The 20,918-nt window shown below is 42.3% G+C and overlaps 1 protein-coding gene across 5 annotated transcripts in view; it reads right to left on the reverse strand.

Annotated features, from left to right (window-relative positions):
* Positions 1-910: 910 nt before the first annotated feature.
* The window catches only part of osbp2b (oxysterol binding protein 2b), a 65,883-nt gene continuing 45,875 nt past the window's right edge, over positions 911-20,918 (reverse strand). For 2 of the 5 annotated variants that reach the window (XM_079515497.1, XM_079515501.1), the window contains exons 5-15: positions 19,469-19,592; positions 16,942-17,008; positions 14,616-14,768; positions 14,275-14,520; positions 13,859-13,979; positions 13,065-13,168; positions 8,838-8,933; positions 8,306-8,490; positions 7,978-8,198; positions 7,125-7,139; positions 911-6,108 (exon numbers count right to left, since the gene is read on the reverse strand). In XM_079515497.1, coding sequence (XP_079371623.1) covers positions 5,966-6,108; positions 7,125-7,139; positions 7,978-8,198; positions 8,306-8,490; positions 8,838-8,933; positions 13,065-13,168; positions 13,859-13,979; positions 14,275-14,520; positions 14,616-14,768; positions 16,942-17,008; positions 19,469-19,592 — 1,475 coding nt within the window. In that variant the 3' untranslated portion in view covers positions 911-5,965. The remainder of the gene's footprint in view (positions 6,109-7,124; positions 7,140-7,977; positions 8,199-8,305; positions 8,491-8,837; positions 8,934-13,064; positions 13,169-13,858; positions 13,980-14,274; positions 14,521-14,615; positions 14,769-16,941; positions 17,009-19,468; positions 19,593-20,918) is intronic. The other 3 variants (XM_079515498.1, XM_079515500.1, XM_079515499.1) reach the window with 3 other exon arrangements.

Genomic DNA, 20,918 nt, shown 5'->3' on the forward strand with positions numbered 1-20,918 from the left:
AGTATCATTTTCACCTGGGCTACTCTATGCAAATGCAACCACTATTGAAAGTTAAAAGCACAATGACTATGTGTCTCAATGAGAGAACGTATGTCCGAACAAATTGCTCTATCGCAAAAAGTTAAAGTCGAATGCGATTTTTGTTTCCACCGTGAGTGACCAGAGACATTGAGTGTGCGATCGTGGTATTGGTAAAAAACGTGGTTATAAGAACGAGTTAAGAATTGTGTTTGTGATGAAAAAATTGCTGACTCATTCAGGCAGGTAACATGGAGTTTTATGACACCTGTCGCTTTCAGGCCTGTAGTTCACGTACTGTATGTATCTGGGCTATGGTTGTGACATTGGGTGAAAGAGGACGAGTGTGGCTACAAAATTACCGAAACCCATGCGTGTAAAGTGAATATTTTGGCCGTGAGGACGATTTGTTCGGAGAATTTCGGTACAGTCTTCACAGTGGCTTCTCACTCTGACCCGGTCTCTCTCTGGGCGTGCGACACTCTGACACGTATTCGAATTCCGTCTGAACCACGACAAAGTCGATGGCCTTGTGTGCTGTTTGACGTTTAAATCGTGTTTCTACGTAACAGTATGCCAGAGCAATGTGGCTCCAAAGTAACACGTCTTTTTCTGTTTTTACCCGCGTTTCCCCATTGACTTTGAATGGGGATTTTTCGCGTCGTTTATTGCGAATTACGTCGGCACGGTAACGCGAATTGGAAAGAAAAGCACAAGCACACCATTCCCGGCCGAGCCGCACGTTTTGATGTATATATTGCGGGGCTTTGGTAAACCGTGCGGCCGGCCATAGACGTCAAAGTTTCGGAACATGTATAATTACGATTAAGTATGTGTTTCGGATTTCAACCTGTTTCTGCCATGGCAGGCACCCAGAATAAGCAGACAGAGATCCAGTGCCAACAGTAACAATTTTATTACCTTTTTTTTGTCGTCATTGTGTCTTTCTAATTTTTTTAAAGACAATGTTATATGAGTATAAATTAAGGGAGAAAATACACAATAAAAAAAAGAAGCAAAACCTCAGTTGAAGAATCTGTAGTCAAACCTGAATACACCTGTGTGTATTGGAGTGGAGGTGGGGTAATAATTGTAATAATGGTACAGATGCTGTAGGTTATTATACATTTACCTGTGTCCTTCCCTCGCACCCTCTCGTAAAAGATGCCTGTTGTGATGCGTTTCATACTTTTCATCACGACAACCACAACCATCATCATCAAAACCAGCACCATCTCACAACAAGGCGATGAGTTACACAGTCCCAAGGAGTAGCAGAGGGCAGTTTAGACAAGGCATGAGAAAGCTCCCCATCTTCATTACTTTACTTCTGCTTCAAAATAACCAAGCAGCATAGAATGATGAGGAAATGTATGCCATACGTGTACACGCACACGCACGCAAACACAACCCCTTGTGCATACAGATATCATGGATACATCGTTATGTGTAAAAAATAATAATGGCACCCATGAGTGAACAGAAGACAGACAACAAAAGCATAAAAATTAAAGCTAAATCAAACCAGGGTACCTGGTGGCTCATCATGTTAGCGCACTGAACACATGCTCCATCTGAGGACACGGTTCGATTCAAGGTTATTATAGTTTTTATTTGTATTCAATTTCAGTTCAGTTTTAATTTCTTTGCGTTAGTGTTTTTTGTAACATGGGGTATTTGTCAAATTCAAAAAGGTCTGAAAAGTATTGTGAAAAACTCAACAAAACATATTGCCAGATAAAATATATTAAAATAAATCAGAGTAAAAACTGGCACAGCTTAAAAAGAAAAAAAGGGGGGGAAAAAAGAAAGTGTTGTTATTTCATTCATGTTTTGTTTATTTAAGATAATAACCTTGGTTCGAATCCAACTCATCATGTCTCCCCTCTATCTGCCCTTGGTTTGAATTTTTTGTGGCTTTCGCCTTTATTTTATTTATTTTTTTTAATAGAGGGATAGACAGTAGGCTGACAGGAAATGGGGAGAGAAATGGGCTGGTGACATGCAGTAAAGGCCGTCAGGATCGGGAGTCGAACCTGCGGTACACTGCCAGACTGGATTACCAGCCAAAGTGCCTGGACCGCTGAGCCACGGCCCAGGCCTGCCCTTGGTCTTCTGTCTCTTTACTCTCCTACAGTATAAGCAAAAAATGCCAAAGCATTAAAAGCATCAAACTGTAGCAAATTAAGTTTGGGATGAATTAGAAATCTGAAAAAACAAACAAAACAAAAACAAAAAAATATTTTTTACATTAGAATCCTTACATAGGGAAGGCAGTTGAAGACTTATTCTCAGTCTACAGTACACTCCAAATATACTTTGGTAGGTTTATTCCCTTTCTGCATGAAGCAGAGACAACTATGGTTTTCGGAAGCAAGAAGAACCGTCATAAGTCCTCTCATGGCTAATTTATACTTCTTTGTACAATTGTGTTGCTTTGTGAAACAAATTATTCTTTACTGAATTTTCTTTTTTTTCTTTTTCCTTTTTTTGTGAGTGACATGGGCGTAAATAAGAAGCATAAATTAGACGTTTATTGCTACAGCTCTGTCTCTAACTGAGCAGACAGACCCCTCACTAGGGCAATGTCTGTAGGTAGGCTACATCACCACCAAGTACTGAGGTCAAGTTATTTGGAAATATATGTATGATGATGTATTAAATGTATGAGCTCTCCATTACCATTCAAAATATAATATGTATATTCATATATAAAATCCTCTATGTCAAACACAATATATTAAAGTAAATCTCTAGTGAATCTCAAGTTGTAACTCTCACATATTTATGTCTTCCCCCACTTTGATAGTGTTCTGTGTTCCTCAACTGTTAATACTGTGTGATCTGTACTGTACATCTAGCAAAAATAAAACTTGTTGCAGCTATATGCCCATCCCAGCTTTGCACATTAGAAAGAGTCAGCCTGTACTCCTGTTAATGTACATAAGTGTAAACACTACCTGCCTACCTACTCTGTAGATAGTGTGTATCAGTCCAGTAGGTACCAGTATATATGTGCTTGTGTGAGGGCTTGTGTTTAAGTACACAATGTAAGAATTAATATATGATTGTGGAAATGTAAATAGAGTGCTTTGGATACAGACACCAAGGGAAAACAAACGGTAAAGAAAGAAAGGGACTAGTCAAACTGTTCTTGCAACAACCACTAATCGTAAATGCACTGAAATGGAGCGTGGGTGGATATGGATATGAACACTATTCTGGGCCATAAACAACTAATCTGATGGAGAATTTCACAGTTTAGCCTTTCACATTTTACCAGCTCATATTCCTGTATGGCTCCCCCTGGTGATCTCCTTCTGTCCAACTCTACGGGATTTTTTTTTCTTTGCACAACTGTGCCACTCGCCAAATAAAATCTATTATTTTTGTTGACCTAATCCTATGCAATATACATTAAGTGTTGAAAGGCATTCTACTGTATGTGAATGACACTGTTTTCCAGGTGATATTCCACACCCTTTAGATTTGCCCACCAGAGGCATTGCCAGACATGCAAGTAATCTGTGAACTGAAGGTAAACATTATTCTAGTATCAAGAACTCTTTATAAAATCATGTTTCAGTGTGTTAAGTCCATTTTCTTTTGTAAATATAAAACATCACATCTGCAGCCAAAGTGAGGAATACAAGTCAGAATCAACTTCTGACTTGGCAGGATTGATTTGGATTAAAAATTAAACTTCATTCATTCATTCATTCATTCAAATTTCAGATTTGAACTGCACTGTACAGAAAATGTAATATATAGATTAGAATAATTACTCTTAATTTTATATTATAATTTTGTTATCGTAAAATATTCACACAAACTATTAGACAGTAGGTACAATACCTCCAGCTCAAAGTCTACATTCCTAACAGTAATTGCAAAAGAATACTAACTTGTTCTCAAAACTCTGACCATAGACATGTAGTGCACAAAGCTTGCAGGGGACTCTTTTCCTTTGTTCAGTCATTAAAAGGCAAAAGACTAGACGGTACCTTCATAGGCTAAACTGATCCCAGATCAGATTCTCCATATCTGTTGCACATCCAATGCAAGAGCAACAATTGAGCAGTGATCAGAGGCTGGGCCACACCTCAGTGGCTGGAGCTATAATGGCACAGTGGTGTGCTACAGGAACCTGCCCTGTCTACTTATAGAGCTCCTCACCTTCCATCAGTAGAACACCACACCGGGCAGTTCAAAATCCCTACTCGGTTCAGTGCCTCAAACAGTCCATTTGGAAACCTTTCAAATAGAAACGAGCGATGTGCACTGTAATATACAGTATACTGTACTATAGAAATCACCACCTGCTGGTCACTGTATGTATGTATGTATGTATGTATGTATGTATGTATGTATGTATGTATGTATGTATGTATGTATGTATGTGGTAGATTACTCAACAAGTCTGTGTTTTGGTGCTGACTATAACTTGTACAACCTCTGAAACACATCACTGAAAACGGTCACCAAGGCTACAGTACGTATGTGTTACTTTGGGAACACATGGCACTGAAAGACAAGGTAACTAATTGTAGAGGATGTCTTCTCAACATCAACACACAGATATGTATTAAACTATGGTTACCCACAGTGAAAAGTGCTTATTAACTTTCTAGGACAAAGACTCCTTTACCAGGAATATGGATTTTATGGAGTTTAACGTTTTACTCCAGTGTTTAAAACCTGACAAGGCATTCCTAAAGTATTAACATCTCGCTTTGTAATGTATTAGAACCATACTAATCTGAAAACTTTGAAAGTGGAGATTGTTTAAATGAAATCAGTCTAAGATGCAATTGGTATTCTAAAAGTAAACAGGCCATACTGTATCACTGCAAGTGCACTAAGAGTGATTTATACTTAGCACGCCAGTGCATGACACTGACGTGCAAATTAGCAGATTTACAAGCTCACCTTGTGAGCTTGTAGATCTGCTATTTTCAGTGTGTGACACAGGCACACAAGTACTGTAAGTATAAATCACATTCAATCGTCTAAATGGCTGTTGGAAGAATTCTAATGTGCACACGACAACATTCCAACACTCACACATAATGGACAGAATATTTAACACTGCTGCATATATGTCATTCATTAAATGCATCAGCTCAGAAAAAACACGGGTTTGCAAAGTAAAATCCAGTGTTCATTGAAATTGCGTTAAATTGACACTTTTTTTCTATATGCTGTCACTGAAAGCTAATTTGCCCAATGAGTTAGTTAGCTGTTAATGAGGAGTAGTAGCAGACATTACTTTCTCGACTCCACATTCAGGACTTTGCCTTCTTCATGAAGCAACTGGAGAGAACACACTGGAAATAATTTCCAAGGAGATGAAGAGGAAAGTTATTCGTGCTTTAGAATCTATGCCCAGCATGATCTCTATTCATCTGGATGAAACAGAAAATGTGAAGACACTTTTTCCTTTCTTTCTTTCTTTTTTTTTACAGGCGAAAATGCAACATTAACCAAATCTTCTTCTATGTGCGCCTGAATAATGTTTTTTTTGTCCACCTTATATGATTTGAGCCTGTTTTGGAGGTAAACAAAGGAAAGTGCAACATGGGTAGCATTTTCACAGAGCACCTGTTTTAGACGCCTGAAGGTCGCCTTAAAAACTCCAACCATCTCCAACATGTCCACGCACTCACTGCCTTTTCCATCTAGTTTCACGAGGGGTCGGGGGATTATTTAAGGAAGACCCCTTCTTTTCCTTCTTCTTATTTCCTCCTCTGTATTAAAAAAAACTAAAACAAAGTCAAAGTGGACATTTGAAGGTACAGTGCGTTCTGGGAGCGAGCGAGAAATACATTCTCATGCTCACAAAAGGTCTTACTACGCAGTGCTCGTAAGCCAGCCGAGCCCTCCGTGCGGTTACCTGACCAGGGCAGGACCACTGAAGTTAAGAGTACTGCAGGGAGGGTTGCCTGTGTTAGAAGATACTAGGACACATGCTCCAGTCCTGTCTGTCCTTAGCCTCCCAGTAACCTCCCTTGTACACAAAGTTTGTCTCTCCAGTGATGGAGTTCCTCTTCTGGTGGAACCACACTGGCTGGTAGCCTTCATATTCCCGACCTGAGGGAGAGGAAGAGGAAAGCACCTGCATTACTCGAGAGGAAGCCCATCGAGATGAACATAATTGTTGAATATTGGAAACTCTATGTCTTTAACAGCGGTTCTCACATTTTTGAGTGGTGCAACCACTCCAAGGAACAGCAATGTCCGTGTTAACCTATGTGACTATAACCTGTGACTATGTGACTATGAGTACCAGTAGGGGCAAAAGTGGCGCTGTTGTGCCAGAAACAGAGAGAGAGATAGTGCTGCACTGTTGCCTGCTAATGAGAGAGAGGGGGGGGGGGGGGGGGGGGGGGGGGGGTTGCACCACTCAGTTCACACGGGTGTGATTTTTTATTTCATGGACCACCATAACTCTGAGTGTGCAAATGGACACTCAGAGTTACAGTCCATTTGGAAACCCCCTCAAGGAATCCTTAGGGTCGCCGGCCCCCACTTTGAGAACCACTGGTAATGACTGTAACGTGACAGATACGGCTAAACCTTTACATTGTCACATGAACCTGTGCCTATTCTCTGTGCATGTCATATATGTGAACATTTGGTGAAAATAGGTGAACATTCTGGGATAATAGCTAATCTACAAGCTCACAACATGCTGCATTTGGGACGTATTGTGAGCCTGTAGATATGCTATTTTTGCTGTGGTTAAAGATGTTATAAGTGGTATTTTTTGATTATTACAAAAAGTATTTTGTTAAAATGTATTTTTTTGTCTGCTAAAGAGCTAGAGAGACAGAGACCCCTTTTACTGAACAAACAATCCATAGCAATGATTGGTAAGTTATTATAGAGCTACTGTATATAACAAATATCACTTACAGCATCTTTAAGTGAGAATGTCACTTGTATGCAGGGGAAAATGTAGATATGAAGGGATATCATGCAATCCCCACACAGAGGCAGACCACACACAGGGACAAGATGGGGGAAGTTGGGGTGGGTGGGTTGGTTGTGTGGAAGTGGGAAGGTGGTGATGCACGATAGGGGGGCGCAAGGCCTCCCCCACTCACCAGAGTCATCACACTCTGACCACCAATAAAAGGAGGAAAAGAGAGATATATGTCATGGGTACATCAAATACAATCTAGCTCTACAGACCACACACACACACACACACACACACACACACACACACACACACACACACACACACACACACACACACACACACACACACACACACACACACACACACACACACACACACACACACACACACACACACACACACACACACACACACACACACACACACACACACACACACACACACACACACACACACACACACACACACACACACACACACACACGTATGCCACTGGGGTGATACGCCTCTGCTGGGTCCTCATTCTACTCCACTGTTCTCCATTATGCCACTCCTTCGATCTCAGTGCCGTTTCCTGAGTTTCTGGACCTGAAGTGAGCCGGGGCGGGGCCTTTGCTGGCACAGCGTACTAGCTCCTCCTCCAGTCATAACCATTTACATGAAGGTTGTGGACACCTTGAACCTTATTTCACATTCTGCATCTTTCACACAGCATTGGCTTTGTAATCCAAATATAATATGAACAAACCTGCAATCTTGCTGTATGTATAATGTAATCATGATATTAACTTATACTGTATGTCTGTAGTACACACATCTGTCTTTTTCAGTGTCACCAATGTAACTGTTACATGACCCTTTTGCTAGAAAAAACTGAGAAAAAGGCAGCATTTTTGTTAAGCAGCACATTTGCCTTGATAAGGTTTTAATGTTTAGTGTAGGTATAGTTATTATAGTTACTGTATGTCCCTTTCTTCTTTCCTTATCACAAATAAAACCAGCCCTATTCCTTCGTTCTGTCCCTCTGTCTTCACCTTCATCCAGAGCATCTGTGACCTCCGCTTCCCTCCGCCTCCTCACAGCTCTTTGTTTCTCCTCCAGCCTCTGTTTCTCTGAATTGGCCTCGTCCCATCGACCTGCCTCCATCAACCTCTGGTCAGGTCGCATGCGGCTGTCGGATATTGCCACTCCGTCTTCCATCTCGTTGAGGGTCAGCGCCAGCGCCGAGAAATGGTACATGTTCTCAGCATTTTCCCTTACAGAGCCAGGAGAAGAAGAGCGTAAGAGTTAAAGAGGAACTGGGCTCACAATATTATGACATAGAAGCCAAGCAATCCGTTTTGTTGTTGTTTTCTTGCTTACGGGAGAGGGTACTTCTTCCAAAGTAGTTTGGGGGAAAGGGTCTGGTAGACAGTCTTCTGCTTGCCTTCTGAAGCACTGCCCCCACGACTACTCTGAACGATTTTGGCGCTCTCTATCTTCTCATCCCAGGTACCTGACAGGATGTAGTGGGCCTGGCCTCCGCTGTCTGCAACCACACCCGTCACCTAGATGGTTGGATATAAGAAAAACAAGGAATAAATAAATAAGCGTGGAACTCAACAGACAGACCCACACAGAGCCGAAAGCATGATCTCCTGACGTGCACGCACGCACGCACGCACACACGCACGCACGCACGGACGCACGGACGCACGCACGCACACAATCTCCTGGCAGAGATAATAAAACTGATGGTTCATATCCCAAGAGCTTATCTTTAGTTTCTGTGGAATGAATTAGTTTAAGCATGCAGATACTATCCAGCAGGAGGCAGCACAACATAAGTTCAATGCCAAGCTTATGGGCACACCACACATCAATGTAGGCTGAACCTGAAAGAGAAAGGATTTACCTTGCGGGGAACTTCCCGGGAGAAATAACTGTAGGGTAAAAACTTGAGCTGACAGGTCTCCTTTGTCCTGTGGTTGACAATCTCAATGTCCCCTGACTGCACAGAGACAGAGGGTCAGACAGATGGAGTAGGGGGTAAAGAAAGAGAGGGGGAGAGAGAGAACAGAGAACATGAAATCAGATCAATACCCAGAAGTGGTTTACAGATGGACAGAGACAGAGAGAGGAAAGACATGGATGCTTAGGGAGAAAAGAAAAACATGTACCATCCCATTACTTTCAGAATAAAACGTAGTAGTAGTATAGTCACAATTTTCATTCTTCTTACTATTTTACAATCAATTAACATAACAGCAGACGATATCTAAATGTACACAGTATATCATAAACCTCATGATCGTGGATAGTTTTCTCAGGCGTATTAAGTAGATTGATAATTTCGACCAGGAGGCATGCCCTATAATAACATTTATCCAGTGGATTTTTTTATTTTTATCAGCATCTACGAGTGTATCCATCACAAACAAGCGTGCACACACGCACGCACGCACACACACACAATAATATCCATTATTACTTCAAATTCAGTGAGACATCAAAACCCATCAACAAAGGATTTATGGAAAATCATATTTGTTTTAATATGCTGCGGTTTATCAAGCCAGTCTCAAAGATCGAACCTGACACTGTCTAGAAAGAGAACGTGACATCACCCTATTGAAAGTATAGCAAAAACCTCTCAAGATGGCTCCATTGAACGGTTCCTCAAGTTATATAGCCATGTTCTCGACTTCACAATCAGCCTACCACTGCGTTTCTGATTTTGGTAATGAAGTGATGCATTTCGTTATGCCTGTCTGTGTTCTACAACAAAGCTGTATTGACAGACAGACAGAGGAAATATAATCAGCAACACAAAAAGGCAGAATACATTCCATGAAAGTGGTAATTATGTATTATTAAACCTGACATTCAAAAAATAAAACAAATGAAAGATGGAATCTCTTGGACAAGAAGCTATGACACACAAGGCATTTAGACAAACAGACAGGTACAGTAGATTAACAGGGCCATCTTTCTCGCACAAAGGAGAGGTTGTTATTTCATGGTGTTATTTGAGATCAAAGTGAGATAAAGCCCCAGGGACCACAACGCTGGTGCACTGTAACACCATGCTCCAGTTTCCCTTCTTCACAGCACTCTGCTCTGCTTGCTTGAATTATATACCATAGGTCACTGTTTCCCAAACAGTGGGTCGGGACGCATTTGTGGGTCGCAAGCACATATTTGTGGGTCCCTTTGTTTTTTGTTTCCTACATCTTGTTTTTAATTTAATTCATATTATTTCAAAACATGTTTCATGAATTGAAAGCAAAACTCAATGATTTTTTTCAGTAATTTCAGGAAGAAATAAAAGAAAAATCTAAGAAATGCCAAATGTTTCACGCGGCGTTGTGAGCTTGTAGAGCTGCTATTTTCACTAGTTTGGGTCCCAGGCAAACGTCTAATCTCTCTTTTGGGTCACAAGCTAAAACGTTTGGGAACACTGGTCCACTGCCATAGGGTAACGCACAGCAGTCAATTATATACTATATACGGTATCCGGAGAACTCGCTCGTTTACCAACTCGCCGCGATTTAGTGCATTTTTGTTTTACTTCACCTTCACTTAAATTGCATTGAATTGAGAGAGAGAGTATAGTTGTTTAGAGTTAACACTAGAGAAAGTAGGAATGCTAAAAGTTTAAACATCAAAGTACCGAAACAATGCAATTCATTAGTAAACAATTCCTGAAATGGTAGGCCTACTTATCATTGGTATTCACATACTCACCTTTTTATCATCATCTAGCTGACCATTTAATTGCACAAAATAATTTGATCACTTTGGAAATGAACTATAACATCTGTGGGTTTGACATACTACTGATGAAGACAGCATCTTAGCCTAACGATGAAGACACTGATGAAGAATTTTCCCTGTGGCGACTTGGTAAACTGGCGAGTTCTCCGGTATTCCTACCATAATTTTATGTAATGCACAGCAGCCACAGCTGGATGGAGGAATTATATACTGTACCATACTGTAACATACAGCAGCCATGTTTAAATGGTAAATGGTGCATTTATATAGCGCCTTTATCCAAGGCGCTTTACATAGATTGTGCATTACATTCACCCATTCATACACCGATTGCGGCGGAAGCCATGCAAGGTACCAACCAGCACATCGGGAGCAATTTGGGGTTCAGTGTCTTGCCCAAGGACACTTCGACATGTAGACAGGAGGAGCCGGGATTCGAACCGCCGACCCATGGACCATTGGACGACCTGCTCTACCTCTTGAGCCACAGTCGTTTAGATGGATTATATTACATATATTACACAGTAGTCATAAATTGGATGGATGGATTATATATCATATTGTAACGTGCACACAGTAGCCACACAATAGCTGGATGATGGATAATATAACATTCTGTAATACACAGCAGCCATAGCAAGTATTGGGAAAGTTACCGGTACTTTTATTTTGAATACATTCAATATTACTTACCATCTTCATTTTATTACTACATATTATTACTGTCTGAACAAGAGCAATACATTACGTTTTAGTTACTTTTACCAAAATGCTCAAATAGAACATGACTAAATAGCGTTTTTAAAATAAATATCAATATATAATTCATTCAAGTTTTGTTTATTCTCGAATTTACACTGAGTAATCAAACTCATTTTCAGTGTCATTTTCATCCAACCTTGTTAAATAATATATACAATGGTGAGTACCATAGCTATCACCCGTAATAAATCGAATCGATGAGTGAAAAACAGAGTCTAGGGATTTAAGAGTGGATGCTGCTGCATGTCTATAGATTATGCCCTCTACAGTATATGTTGCACCCCTTACCCCTTATCCCTAAACTTATTTGCCATTTTTACTATTTATAACATTTTAAAATAGTACAAATAGCCGATCTACAAGCTAACAACGTGTAGATGTAGATCGGCTAGTTGAACTATTTGTAAATGTTTTAAAATAGTAAAAATGGCAAATAAGTTTAGGGATAAGGGGTAAGGGGTGGCTCAAGATGGAGCCCCTATGTCTCCATAATCCAAGACAGACAGGAACACTGCCTCAACTACCCTCTTTCTGCTAATGACAGGAAAGCTGGCCTATACAAAAAAGCCAATTTTCTGTCGCTGTATAGTCTGCTGTACAATAAATGACTGTAGCTGTCATCTCTATGCAGATGACAGCTACAGTTATTTAAAGATAAGGTGATATTATTTATATAGATACTAAAAAGGATTGGGCCCAGTATTGATCCTTGTGTGGGACACCTTTTGAAATGGTTAAAAACTCAAACTAATAATGACCAGATTCAGAATAAGATGTTCCATACTGTATTGGGAGAAGCTGAGGTGTTCTGTGTTTCTGACGTTACGTTACGAGATGTTACGTTGCTCTTCTGGGCATACGGTCTGATCTGACAGACCACCATGTGCCATGCGCAACAGAAAACATTCACCGCTATGTTGCAGTTTGTAGGCTGCAGTTGCAGTTTGTAGGCTATTAATTCCCACTGACGCTGTCAAACCAAGTGTTTGATAGTTCCCACTCATGCCGTAACCTTAGTGTGAGTTTTCTCTTCAGTTGTGGACGTGGATGTGGTGGGGTTAGTAGTAGGCTATCAGGGGTAGACGAGACGTTCTAAATGCACGGGTACGCAGCACTGGCGTCCACCGAACAGTGCAGGGCAGCAGGCACAGACAGGACATACTGTATGCACAGAGACCAAGGCACGAGATGTCCAACCTGGGTCCTACTACAAATGGAATCAAATGGACTTGTATGGGTCCATTTGGTATAATTTCTACACTCTTCGTGTTGAATTAAGCCTAACCCTAAGGACACACTGTGTGTGTGTGTGTGTGTGTGTGTGTGTGTGCTCTGTGTGTGTGCGCTCTGTGTGTGCGTGTGTGTGTGTGTGTGTGTGTGTGTGTGTGTGTGTGTGTGTGTGTGAGAAGAGTACGAGCAGATTGACGCGTCGTTCACAATGCTTAGATCTAAACAGGGTATGAGACTGGCAGTGGCGTAATTTGCATAGGGTTGCTGGGTTATGTGACCCCATACATGGGACTTCCACTGCAAGGGGCCCCAAAGTGTGCATATTTAAGCAAGTACTTTAAAGACTGCCAATGAGGAAGGGGAGCAAACTGACCTGGTCAATCCACAGCTTGCCAACGATGATATTGTGCACAGTGGAGGTGACCTTCCGCCACACGTAGTGGTTCCCACTGGATTGGAACTGCAAGTGAATGGCACCTGAGAACAGACATGGTCAGAAAAGAGAAATGAATAAACAGAACAAGAGAAGGGTTACCCGATGGTGTCACTTTGGAGAATAATATTATGTCTGTATTTCAGTGATCTACATTGCATATGGATGAAGAGGAAGAAGTGACAGTACGTTTCTTTTTCTAAAATCACCATCTCGTGCAGTTGATAGGAAATGTCATAATTTCCCCACAGAGGCTTAACCCAAGATAATAAACAACAAGTATTGCACCGCAAGTCCCTAACACTTCAGTTCCCCCCCCCTCCCTCCATTACACAAATCCCCATAGGAGCAATATAATACGAAACAGGTCAGATAAATACCAGTGTGGTGTTATTAGATGTGCATCTATCAAATCTATCTCATTATAATTTATCCTGGGCTGACAGGCCCATGCCCTACACCATCCCGAGAGAGAGTTCTCTTTATGTATCTGTCACGAGGGGTCATAAAATCCATCCGATTCATTCTCATGCCGGTTTCTGTGGCTTTAGAGAGTGCATGCGTGTGTAACTGTGTATGTTTGTGTGGGGGTGTCTCCTAATCTCAAGTGGTACTGTATACAGAATAGCACTCACCTAGTATACTACTATCGGTACGGTGTCCAATTTCTTTACTCATTTGTTTTCCTTGATATTATACACAGCCTAGAAATGTTGTGTTATACAGCGTCTCACCCAGAGGCATTATGGAGATGTATTTGCCACGGAACTTGCTGGCTATGGTGATTTCCTGCCACAGGGTCCAGCCTCGTTGGGAAATCACATGATGAGAAGCTGCAGGAGGATGATGGCTCACCTGAGAAAAAGAAGGAGGGTGGGAAGGAGTGAAAGGTTACCGTTACAGCGATTGGATTACTTTATAGAATATTAATAAAAGAGAACACCGCACAGCAGGACTGATGCTTCGTTAAGTATTCCCCATAAAATAATCAGTGAACAAATGTGAGGGAGTGGGTGCGTGCTCTGTGTGTGTGCGCGAGTAAGTACATGTGTGTGTGTGTGTGTGTGTGTGTGTGTGTGTGTGTGTGTGTGTGTGTGTGTGTGTGTGTGTGAGAACACGTGCACTAGGCGTTCCCAGCAGTGTTATTTACCTGCTCGCACAGCGAGCGGTAGCCATACTCCTCCCGGCGGTCCAGCTCGTAGGACTCGCCCAGCAGGGGGTTGAAGGGCTTGGCTGTGCGGTGGACCGTGGTGGAGTAGGAGGAAATGGAGAAGGCAGCGACCAGGCACATCTGCTCCAGGGAGGATTCACAGCGGGCCGCCTTGTCCAGCAGCTCATGGTACTCCAGGTCTTCGGTCAGCCGCTGGAGCATCGACAGAGGCTCGTTGAAATTTACCTGCAAGGGGAAACGCAGAAGATGCAATGTCTAGCACACACCAAGTGAGATTCTGTGTTAATTGACGTGCACATACCGTGCAGCTCAACACTTACGGGCATTGGGATTTTGGAGAGTTCCTTGCCGATACAGTTTTTCATGATGCTCCACAGGTTGAGCGAGTAGTTGGGTTTATCTGGGACGTGTGTCCGGCGCCGTCTGCGGGGCTGCAGCTCCTTCCCCGCCAGGTCGTTACAGCTTGGAGACACCTGGGATTAGAAGGTAGTGTGATGTGCAGGAATTAGGAACCTTTCAAACCTTGTGTCAAACATGGAGGAATACTGTCAGAGGGGATTTGCAACATCACTAAGCATGTTTCCATAAAGCTGTGGTTTTGCGCAATAAGGCTCTTGCGAATAAAATCCTGAATGGAAACACCTCAAATGCAAATAAGTGTTCCTTTTTCGCAAAAACACTTCTGCGCTTGCAGGGGGTGGATTTTTTGGCTATTGCGCAAATGGGGTATGGAAACACTTGCGGAAAAGATTTCTAATTCGAAAGCATTGAACTCGCATTATATCGCTTTTGAACAGTTGGAAAAGAAAAGAAAAACATGCAAGGTTATCTGTCTGCAGGCTTGCTCTCCCCCGGTGAGAGTGTTGATCATGGAAGTGATATTTCTCCAAAACAGCTCGGAACGGACGAGGGGAGACAACAGAAGCGACATCTATTATGAAGATGGTGCTAAATGGCATTTCACTTTTACTCTCTGTAGAGTTCTCAAATTCTGCACAAACCCGAGCATTTTCGGGCCCGATGAGAACTCTAATATGGGGGCAAGTTAATTAAAGTGGGTCATGTTTGCATGTTTGGAATTGTAACAGCTGAAATCAATAAAAGGAGACTTTTACAGGGGAAAAAAAACGTTCTGCTTACCTAATCATTAAAGATGGAGTGCCGTGAGTTTTGTACTTTTTCAGTTTTGCGTGTGTCTATAGAGTTAACATTACTCTAATAGACCCCCAGGTGTGGTTATAATATTCAAATATGTCTTCCCTGTGTATTTTTGGTTTCTTCCTGAAAGCTTAAAGCCTTTGAGTCAAAAGGCCCAATCGAAATAACACCATTTTAGTGACATCATAACACTAACCCCTCCCACATTATCATACAACAACAGCTGTGGGCGAGACTTAAGTTCAGGTGGGTGGTGCTAAGGTGAATACTTTTAATACTTTCTGTACACTGAAAAAAATCTCCCTCCTAGTATAAGGGGGGGGGGGGGATCATGGCACTCAATCTTTAAGGGAACACTCCTGCCTACTAGTGACATCATTGTCAGGCTCCCCCCTTTTTCCTTTTTTTTCATAATAACTTCTGAACTGTCCATAGCCTCCATGGTTGAGTGGGGAACATAGAACCTTTTATAGAACCTTTTCTTAGTCAACCTTTTTTGAGTGGGGAACATAGAACCTCTTTTTGGTTGAGCGGGGAACATAGAACCTTTTTTGGGGGGCCGGGTGAGTGGGGAACATAAAACCTGGAGAACATAGAACCTGGGGAACATAGGGATGACCCCACCTAACCTAGTAATTTTAGTAATTCTAATAAGATTAAAAGTATTTTAGCATCTTAGTCTTACTTTTAGTAGCAAATTCTGATTTAAGCTCAGTCTTTGAACAATCCATTGAACTTTAGGCCTGCCTAAGCTACTTAAACTATCTAGTCTTAGCCAACTAAAAATGAACACTGGCATAAAATAAACTAAAACATAATTGCTCAGACTCTTCAACAAAGATGGCAAAAACAAACATTCTTTGTTCTGTACTTATACATACAATTGTATAGTACAAAACTGAAGTCCTTAAACCAGAAACCTAACCCTAACCATAAGGTAAGTGGGGAACATAGAACCTTGGGAACATACAGTAGGGATGACCCCAGATTGTCCTGTAGTGTAGTGTGTGATGCTCTCATATTTCAGATCGGGTAGTGTCTTAACAGAACATCAAACGGTAAAATAAATGTGTCTCACTAGACTGGCAAAATAGCGCCATCTACTGCTTATTTAATATCTCCCAAGTAGCTCAGTGGATGGAAACAAGATAAATAGGCTTTTCTTTTTTATAATTACTTACTTACTCGCTTCCTATTTTCGAAAATTCTTGATGGAAAAGCACCTACTGACAGCTTGTCAGGACTTCAGTGTGTGACACTGAAATCACTGAAAAGGTGAGAATGAACATAAACAGAAGAGGAAGTGAGGGAACAGAAAACAGTGGCAATTAAGATCTAGGGGAATTATGCAGAGAGCAGCTGTACATCTCTGGCACCACTGGGGTGAAAACACAGCTACGAAAGTCTGTGTGTGTGTGGGGGTGCCATCAGAAAGGACAGCAGTATGTATTAAAAGCCATGAGGCCTGTGTGTCAGTCAGACACTTACATGGTCATCCTGGTTCCAGTCATTGGGATGGCCTCCGCTTGCTTCGCTCAAGTTACTCTGAGAACGCCTGAAACATAATGAACATGGGATTTCACGATAAGCAGCGCGCGCACACACACACACACACACACGGTCACACACACACACACACACTGCATCTAAGTACAGGTGACTGTGTTATGTCAAATTTGAATAAACATTACAGAATGTACCGGCATTTCTTTGTCAATGCTGTATAGAACGCACTGTATTGTGTGTAAATGCCCACTTCAAGCTAAAGCATTCACAGCTTAGGCCTACAAGCCATGAAATTCCTGGGGGAGTAAAAGTGGAACTCATGTGAATATGAATAGTTATGTCAAATGTTTTGCCAAATGTCTTAGTTACACCAATATTGTTCTTGTGAAGCGCTTTTGTATAGTAATTACGTAGATTGCCATATATTTTGGCCAAATACGGCATAGACTGTCATCACAACACTAGTCGACATGCACACAAGCAGCCAGCTAGTTTAGAGTGGCTAGGCTACACCACTGAATATTGCATTGTGATTTGTGTGGCTTCATTCACAAACTGCACACATATACGTAGTAACCTACGTTGGCCAACACCCACAGCCACAACAACAGAGGGAGCACCTATGATCTGGTACCCCCCGACTTTAGCACAAACATGGAAATATTTGTGCAGGGTTTCAAGTGCTGTTTACTGCCATTATAAGAAAAATAAACAATTATGTGAAAGAAAAATGTGTAGAGGTACTTCATTCACCATGCACAAGGAATTTGGTGCTGATCGGTTCTGCAGTTTAAGAGATTAGCCCCGGAAATATAAACAGACAGAACAAAGACCCACAGACAGACAGAGCTTTCCTTCTGGGGGGTTGAGTGTTAGTCACTAGGTGAGACCTACAGTACCTGTGTTGTGTATTCTCTTCTGGGGGGGTTGAGTGTTAGTCACTAGGTGAGACCTACAGTACCTGTGTTGTGTATTCTCTTCTGGGGGGGTTGAGTGTTGGTCACTAGGTGAGACCTACAGTACCTGTGTTGTGTATTCTCTTCTGGGGGGGTTGAGTGTTAGTCACTAGGTGAGACCTACAGTACCTGTGTTGTGTATTCTCTTCTGGGGGGGTTGAGTGTTAGTCACTAGGTGAGACCTACAGTACCTGTGTTGTGTATTCTCTTCTGGGGGGGTTGAGTGTTGGTCACTAGGTGAGACCTACAGTACCTGTGTTGTGTATTCTCTGGGGGGGTTGAGTGTTGGTCACTAGGTGAGACCTACAGTACCTGTGTTGTGTATTCTCTGTGGGTTGAGTGTTAGTCACTAGGTGAGACCTACAGTACCTGTGTTGTGTATTCTCTGTGGGGGGGTTGAGTGTTAGTCACTAGGTGAGACCTACAGTACCTGTGTTGTGTATTCTCTGGGGGGGTTGAGTGTTGGTCACTAGGTGAGACCTACAGTACCTGTGTTGTGTATTCTCTGGGGGGGTTGAGTGTTGGTCACTAGGTGAGACCTACAGTACCTGTGTTGTGTATTCTCTGGGGGGGTTGAGTGTTGGTCACTAGGTGAGACCTACAGTACCTGTGTTGTGTATTCTCTGGGGGGGTTGAGTGTTGGTCACTAGGTGAGACCTACAGTACCTGTGTTGTGTATTCTCTGGGGGGGTTGAGTGTTGGTCACTAGGTGAGACCTACAGTACCTGTGTTGTGTATTCTCTGGGGGGGTTGAGTGTTAGTCACTAGGTGAGACCTACAGTACCTGTGTTGTGTATTCTCTGGGGGGGTTGAGTGTTGGTCACTAGGTGAGCCCTACAGTACCTGTGTTGTGTATTCTCTGGGGGGGTTGAATGTTGGTCACTAGGTGAGACCTACAGTACCTGTGTTGTGTATTCTCTGGGGGGGTTGAGTGTTAGTCACTAGGTGAGACCTACAGTACCTGTGTTGTGTATTCTCTGTGGGGGGGTTGAGTGTTGGTCACTAGGTGAGACCTACAGTACCTGTGTTGTGTATTCTCTGGGGGGGTTGAGTGTTGGTCACTAGGTGAGACCTACAGTACCTGTGTTGTGTATTCTCTGGGGGGGTTGAGTGTTAGTCACTAGGTGAGACCTACAGTACCTGTGTTGTGTATTCTCTGGGGGGGTTGAGTGTTAGTCACTAGGTGAGACCTACAGTACCTGTGTTGTGTATTCTCTGGGGGGGTTGAGTGTTGGTCACTAGGTGAGCCCTACAGTACCTGTGTTGTGTATTCTCTGGGGGGGTTGAGTGTTGGTCACTAGGTGAGACCTACAGTACCTGTGTTGTGTATTCTCTGGGGGGGTTGAGTGTTAGTCACTAGGTGAGACCTACAGTACCTGTGTTGTGTATTCTCTGGGGGGGTTGAGTGTTAGTCACTAGGTGAGACCTACAGTACCTGGGTTGTGTATTCTCTGGGGGGGTTGAGTGTTAGTCACTAGGTGAGACCTACAGTACCTGTGTTGTGTATTCTCTGGGGGGGTTGAGTGTTAGTCACTAGGTGAGACCTACAGTACCTGTGTTGTGTATTCTCTGTGGCCGTCACTGTGATGAATGCAGGGGAGTCCTCCATGGCATCAAAATACTCAGTATCCTCATCTTCATCACTCGCCTCCTCTTTGAGCGGCCTTTCACTCCCTTCTGGCAAGACACACAGATTTCATTATGTACTGTACAAGAGAATGCTTCACATTGTGCAACAGCTATATCACATGATTCTGGTTTGTAGACAGGGTTAAATGAGGAAAAGTGGATAATCACATACCTATGGCGATTAATCAATTATAATCTGTTTAGTTAAATAGGTAATGTTCTTGCTGGCTAACTTGCCCAAATGAGTTCCTCAGGGTACATTTGTCACGCTGAATATGCAGGAGTATTCACGGATTAAATAAACTAGTCCGGAGGTCTTTATTATCAATATTATTACTATTACTCGAAAAAAGACCCCTGTACCCCCAGACAGCAGATTCTGGTCCAGTGGGCAGCAAAAAAAGTGTAAATGTATCATTATCAGACGTAAAATAACCCTTCTACTTAGCAATACTGCCTCATCAAAGTTGGTGTTGTGACTTTATATATTGTCAATTACTTGCATGAGAGGGGGAGAGGTGGTGGAGTTAGCTGCTTTAGCAGACAATTTGAAGGTCCAATGGAGGCGTTTTTTACTACTTTCCATTGGTCCAATATTTTTTAAACAACACACAGACGTAAAGGATGTTCAATAGCACTATTTTATGCAAAAAAAAATCAAAAACTTAAAAAATGGAGTTAGGAGGTTTCTTCCCGACAGCAACGATATGTATTTGGCCCTCATTTGTAAAATAAATGTACATATAATGTACATACAATCAAAAGTAAAATCTAAAATCAAAAGAAATGGTGGGCAACATTATCAGGGGCCCACTGTTCCGGTGCCTTCGCTGGCCCACTTCTGATGTGCAGTATACTGTATCACATATCATTTCAGCATAACAGACTCATCTGTAAATTAATGTACTGTATGTAATGCTCACATCCTCTGTCAAGGTTATGACAGCGTTTCTATTAAATCAAGTATAGACAGGGGCCAGGCAGCTGCACGATGTGCGCATACTGGACCCCTGAATTATAAATCAAGTCAAGTGAAGGGGCTCAGCCTCTTCCCAAATCTGCTTTACAAATATATCAACAGCAACACATGTGGCATGCTGTCTATGATCTACATTCGCACGCACGCACGCACGCACGCGCGTGCGCGCGCGCGCGCGCCGGTGGCTCAGGGGTAGAATGGCTGGATGGTAACTGCAAGGTCGCCAGTTCGAACCCGGGCTGAACCCCTCATTGCTCCTGATGTGCCTTGGTGCCTTGCATGGTTTCCGCAGCCATCGGTGTATGAATTTGTGTGTGAATGTAATGCACAATCTATGTAAAGCATCAAAGGCGCTATATAAATGCCCCATTTACCACACAGATGTGTACATCTCC

The sequence above is a fragment of the Electrona antarctica genome (assembly GCF_951216825.1).
Source record: "Electrona antarctica genome assembly, chromosome: 12".
NCBI classification, from domain to species: domain Eukaryota; kingdom Metazoa; phylum Chordata; class Actinopteri; order Myctophiformes; family Myctophidae; genus Electrona; species Electrona antarctica.